The sequence below is a fragment of the Vicia villosa genome, linkage group LG2 (assembly GCF_029867415.1).
Source record: "Vicia villosa cultivar HV-30 ecotype Madison, WI linkage group LG2, Vvil1.0, whole genome shotgun sequence".
In the NCBI taxonomy this organism is placed as follows: domain Eukaryota; kingdom Viridiplantae; phylum Streptophyta; class Magnoliopsida; order Fabales; family Fabaceae; genus Vicia; species Vicia villosa.
Genome location: NC_081181.1, coordinates 20450430 through 20456392, shown reverse-complemented (window position 1 = coordinate 20456392; position 5963 = coordinate 20450430). Strand labels below are relative to the sequence as shown.

The 5963-nt window shown below is 32.9% G+C and overlaps 1 protein-coding gene across 1 annotated transcript; it reads left to right on the top strand.

The window, feature by feature from the left end:
• The first annotated feature begins 653 nt into the window (after positions 1-653).
• LOC131648687 (uncharacterized) lies at positions 654-1607 on the top strand. Its single transcript, XM_058918422.1, has 4 exons — positions 654-707; positions 872-1060; positions 1174-1235; positions 1367-1607. Exons 1-4 carry the CDS (start codon positions 654-656, stop codon positions 1605-1607), a joined length of 546 nt encoding a protein of 181 aa, XP_058774405.1.
• The last annotated feature ends 4356 nt before the right edge of the window (positions 1608-5963 follow it).

The following is a 5963-nucleotide window of genomic DNA, read 5'->3' as shown; positions in this document are numbered from 1 at the left end:
CTGTTCATGTTTCTAACTATGGGTCATCCATATAACACATTAAACATGACAAAATCATAAAATCTCATTGATTCAACAAAACCCTAACATTGTGAAATCCATGAAATTGAGAGATGCATACTTATCATATTACTACACATTGCATATTTATATAATCAAGATAATAAGATTTCCCCCCCTTACCTTGAATCAAACTCCTTCTTCAAGAATCTCCCAAATCTCGTCTTCTCTCTCTACTCTCTTCTATTCTCCAAAAGTGAAAGTTATGAAACTAAACCTAGTTTCCTTTACTATATTCTCTTAAGTTAATTGGGCTTAACCCACTAATTCACCTAATATTATATATCTACCACTTAGGCCCAATTAGTTATAGCTCCCTAATAACTTAGGTAACCCAATAGCATAACTACACACATAATTAAATAATTAAATAATCATTATATCGCATAATAATTAAATAAATAATTAATAAAAACACCAAATAAAATAATTAATAAAATAACTAATAAAAATCGGGATGTTACAGATTGCCCTCGCCAACTTCAAGCACAAAATCATCACCAAGATTCTTGCTGACAGATTAGCCTTGTTCATGCCTTTTATCATTTCTACGGAACAAAGAGCTTTCATCAAAAGTAGGAATATCAAAGACTATGTTTGCGTCACTTCTGAAACGATCAATCTCCTCCCAAACAGATGCAAGAAAGGTAACCTTGCCATCAAAGTCGATATTTCCAAGGCATTCGACACACTCAACTAAGAATTCTTGATTAAAGTCCTCAAAGCCTTTGGTTTCGATTAAAAAATTTGCAGCTGGATAAATGTTATCCTGCATTCTGCTATAATTTCTGTTTCGGTCAATGGAACGCAGGATGGTTTTTTCACTTGCAAGAGTGAGGTGCGTCAAGGCGATCCGTTATCACCTCTTCTGTTTTTCTTGGCAGAGGACGTTTTAAGAAGAGGGATGACTAAGCTGGTAGAAAACAAACAAGTGAAGCTGATTAAGGCTTCCCGAAATTCTTATGTGCCTTCACATGTTCTTTATGCCGACGACATTATGGTTTTTTTGTAAAGGTGACAAGGGTTCTATTGAGGCTCTCATAGCTCTATTTCGAAGGTATGCTTGTGCGTCGGGTCAACATGTAAATCCATCGAAATCTATCATTTACACAGGGTCAATTTCCAGTCAAAGGCACAATCATATTGCTTCTTGTCTTGGTTTCCACACGGGTCAGGTACCCTTCACTTACTTGGGCGCTCCTATTTTCCGGGGAAGGCCTAAGCCTATTCATTTTCAAGGCATTGCAGATAGAATTTGAACTAAACTATCGGCTTGGAAAGCTAGATTATCATTAATTACGAGCAGACTAGTTATAGTTAAGTCGGTGATCCAAAGCATGATGATTCCCACTATGTTGATTTATTCTTGGCCTACTTCGGTTTTGAAGAACATTCATAGATGGGCTGGGAATTTTATTTGGAGTGGTGAGATTGACACTCGCAAGATTGTTACGGTTACCTGGGATAAATGTTGTCGCCCTTATGAGGAGGGTGGACTGGGGACTAGATCTTTGGTTACTTTAAACGAGGATGCTAATTTGAAATAGTGTATGGACTTGTTCAACTCGAATGATCAGTGGGCTTGTTTACTTAGAACTAGAGTTTTGCGTGATAACCGACAGATTTTGTACCATATTTTTTCATCTCTGTGGAGTAGTATGAAAGCTTCTTTGGAGGATGTTAAAAGCAATTTTGGATGGCTTATTGGTAATGGGGACAAAATTAATTTTTGGTCCGACAGTTGGAACGATTTGATTGTGCTTGAATCTCTCAACTCAACCGGCGGCTCTCATCCTTTCCTCAAAGACAAAGTTACTGCCTATATTCAGAATCGTCAGTGGAGTCTTCCTAGGGAAATTCAAGTCATGTTTCCAACTCTTGTTAATCTCCTTTCTAATGTTCATCTCTCAGTTTTAGAAAAGAGGATCTCTTTGTTTGGAATCCTGCAGCAGATGACATCCTCACTTTGAAAAAAGCTCACGACTTGAAATCGCGTACTTACAATGCTATTGATTGGGGGAAGCTCATTTGGAATGCGCATATTCCATCCTCGTACTCCTTACTTTTTTGGTGGCTGCTCCATAATAAAGTTTCGACGGACGATAATTTGGCTATTAGGGGGATTCATCTTCCTTCCATTAGCAATATCTATGGCACTAATGGTGAAACTTTGGAACACTTGTTCTTCTCTTGTTCTTTTGCAGTCAGATTTTGGAATTTTTATCTTCAATTATGTCGCATAAATTTTCATCTATTGAGGATGTTTGGTCTGCTTATAGCAAGCTTACTTCTGCTCAGAGTAAGTTGGTGTTACTGGTTGCGGTTATTAGTATTGTTAATATGATTTGGAAAGCTCGTAATATAAGCCGTTTGAGGATAAGAACATCATTTGAACACCTTTTCTTAACGCGGTCAAGGTCGAGGTTGCTTACACGGGCAATGCTACTCCGAAAGCCGGTTTGAACTCGGTCTTGGATTTCCAAATTCTCAAGAGTCTCAATATTAAAGTCAATCCTCCAAAATCTTTTACAGTTAAGGAACTCTTGTGGCATCCTCCAGTTCTCCATTGGATAAAATGCAATACGAATGGCACGTCGTCAGGGGTGCCTCAGCGTGCGGCTTGTGGTGGTATCTACAGAGATCACACGGGAAAGCATCTTGGTAGATTCTCCAAATTTCTTGGCCCAGGTAATGCTTTTATGGATGAGTTATCTGGAGTCATCTTCGCTATCGAAATTGCAAAGCAGAAAAATTGGGTTAATTTATGGCTTGAAACTGATTCAAAGCTGGTGGTTCTAGCTTTCTCCAAACCCCACATTGTCCCTTGGGCTCTCCGGAACAGATGGGAGAATGCCCTTCATCATGCTAGATCTATTAATTTTTTGGTCACTCATATTTTTAGGGAAGGAAATCATTGTGCGGATAGGTTCGCTAACATAAGATTACATGTACAGGATTTTACTTGGTGGGAAGTTGTTCATAGGGAAATTCTAATAGAATTTGCTAAAAAACTCTACTGGTCTTTCTTATTATAGAGTTATTCATTAAGGGGTTTTGGTTTGGTCCCCTTAACTATTTTTCTCTGTAACATCTCTTTTTCTTTAATATATTTTGTGGTGGATTCAGTCCACCTTTTCATAAAAAAAATTTTAATCATAATATACTTTCATACTATTTACAACTTGTTTTACTTTTATTTCTAGTTTCAATTTAAGAATTATGATATTATTTTTAGTTTCAATTTAAGCATTATGAATTTATGATATCAATATTCATATTTTGCTGAATGTACTTTTTAGAAGTTTGCTAAAATAAAGAGCTTACTTTAATATGGTTGCTTGATATTGAATGTGCCATGAAAGTTGAATGGTGGTAGGCTAGCAACAGGACCAGTTTCGAGATGGACAATATTTTATGTAACAAAGTGCAGTTTTTACATTTTATATTAAATGGCTTATTATCATGAGTGAGATGATGCTGTATATCATTATGTTAAACTTAGATTCATTTCCACACTGCAAAATTAAGTTGTTGTTTGACTCTCACATATCAATGGCTTTTCTTTTTTTGGTAACAAGGTTGTGTCTTGTGATGATGGTAAAATGAAGAAAGAGTTCAAAGATAATGTTAGAGTTTTGAATTTGATCATTGTTGCTTTTGTTCAAAATGGAATAACTCGGTGTTGGAATGATTTCTATTTCTGTTCTGCAATGCGTCTGTTTTCTTTATGGTTGATGTATCACAATATGGAGACAATCAAGTATAACATCCTGAAGTTGTTTGATGAAATGCCTAAAAAATTAAGGGATTTAGGGAGGTTTGTAAACTTTCAATCTAACTATTATTATTTTTTAATTAATTTTAAGTGACGTGACGTGTCATGTTAGCTTCCGTTAAAGAAAATAAAGGTACAGACCAAAAGTGTGGACGAAACTTTAAAAATATCATTATTCGAAGAAATTTTTTTTTAAGAACTAAAATCGAATTTAATTATTTATAGAGACGAAAAACATATTTAATCATAAAATCAATATTCAACACAAGTATTTGTGAAAAACGAATTTATTATTTTACCCGATACATCCATACACTTACTATTCTATAATCATACATGAGCTAAATACAAAATTTTTTAATCAAATTTTTTTTATAAAGTAATATTAACTAACTAATACAAATTAATTAAAATTACATCAACCTTTGAATTGTTTTTGAAAAAAAAAAAATCAACACTGATATCTCAACTAAGAGTAATAAAAATTTTCATTAAAAATATAAGAGAAGTGATATATTTATTCCAAGAGTAAGTGTTGAAGACTTATTCTAAATTTTAAACATTGATTATCATTAATCTAACGGCTATAATTAATTTTTTATATAAAAATATAAATAAAAGCAAGTTAATGAAAAAAAATAATAAATATAACATTGATATTTTAAATAAACAAATAATTTAAAATAAATAAAAATAGAAAATAGGACACCTGTGAAACAGAAGGAGTATTAAAAAAAATCAAGATTGGGAGGATTCACTATAGATTAAAATTGATCATGAATCACACATCTAAAATAGAGAGGGGACACTTATTTACATTTGAATTTGAAAGCCAAGAAGTCACCATTATAAAAAAAATTCAAAAGCAATTATTGTCCAAATAATAATTCTAAGCCAGGGATGGGATTGGTAGTTAGCTTGGTTGTCAAGAAAGGCTATACCCCAAAACCACACCGTCCTTATCTTCATACATTGACCTGAAGGCAAAGTATCTTCAAAATGCACAATGAATTATCTATCTAAAAAAGCCACATAAAATGACGGTTGAAATTCTTCATATGTAGTAAACCATAATTTTGATAAGTCCTCATCATAATCACCACTCAACAGAATTGATGCTAACATGCTCCTTTTTATTTAATTCATATGATAAATAAATTAAAAAGTTAATTTATATGTGAACAACATTAACCAAGCACTTTATTATAATGACATTGTTATTATTAATTTGGAAAGATATATCTCCAGGCATGGAAGTCAACAAAGACGATGAGATTAGGTGAGACTGAGTTGACTTGATTATTTTGTAGTACCACTTTAATGAAATCGTAGAACCTAATAGAATGACCCAAATTTTGAATAGATAAGCTAAAGCCACAACAACAGCAAAAGGTGTTTCGAAGCATTACGACTTTATGTCACCAGTTACATCCTATTTTTCTTATTTCTTATGTCGTGTGCAATTATTCAAATAAGCTTTTAATAAAAAAAAAACAACTTTTTTTTTAGAAGCAAATTGAATTAAGAGATGGACTATGATAGACTATGTTAGGTTAAAATTTAGATCTAAGAGACATTAAAAGAAATTGACATTAAAACAATTTTATACTTTCTTTATAAAATTTTATCAAGGAAGAACTCACACTTAAATAGTTAGGGTTGTACCCTCTAATAGGCCATGGGCCAGCAAGATATAAAAACAAAGAACATAACTAAAGACCAACAATACTAAATACAACCTCTTAATGATAAAAGTGCTTAAGTAAAACTGATGTTTTATTAATTCTAATAGTCTTCTTATTAGACTAGGACAGCCCAACTCAATTACAAAGGAACGAAAGCAAAACTAACCGCGCCGAGAAATTACACTTGTTTATTTAAAAAATATCAATTTTATTTGTTAGAAATTGTAATTCGATGTTATGTCGAAAGATAGTATTCAACTGTGTTGAAGTAGTCACTCAAAGTAGTAGATATTGACGAATTGATTACATCATATAGTTGTTATGTCGAAGTATAACTAGTAGTTTTGTATTTTACACTTTATATATTTTGGACTTGGTCGATTTGTAGAGCTTTGGATTTGGGTCTTAGTTGCCTATATAAAGGACATAGTATGATGTAAATA

Coding starts and splice junctions, on each gene's coding strand:
- LOC131648687 (XM_058918422.1), top strand. CDS start 654: ATGTTTGCGTCACTTCTGAAACGATCAATCTCCTCCCAAACAGATGCA. Junction 708..871: donor CCCAAACAGATGCAAGAAAG/GTAACCTTGCCA, acceptor AATGGAACGCAG/GATGGTTTTTTCACTTGCAA. Junction 1,061..1,173: donor TTTATGCCGACGACATTATG/GTTTTTTTGTAA, acceptor TCATTTACACAG/GGTCAATTTCCAGTCAAAGG.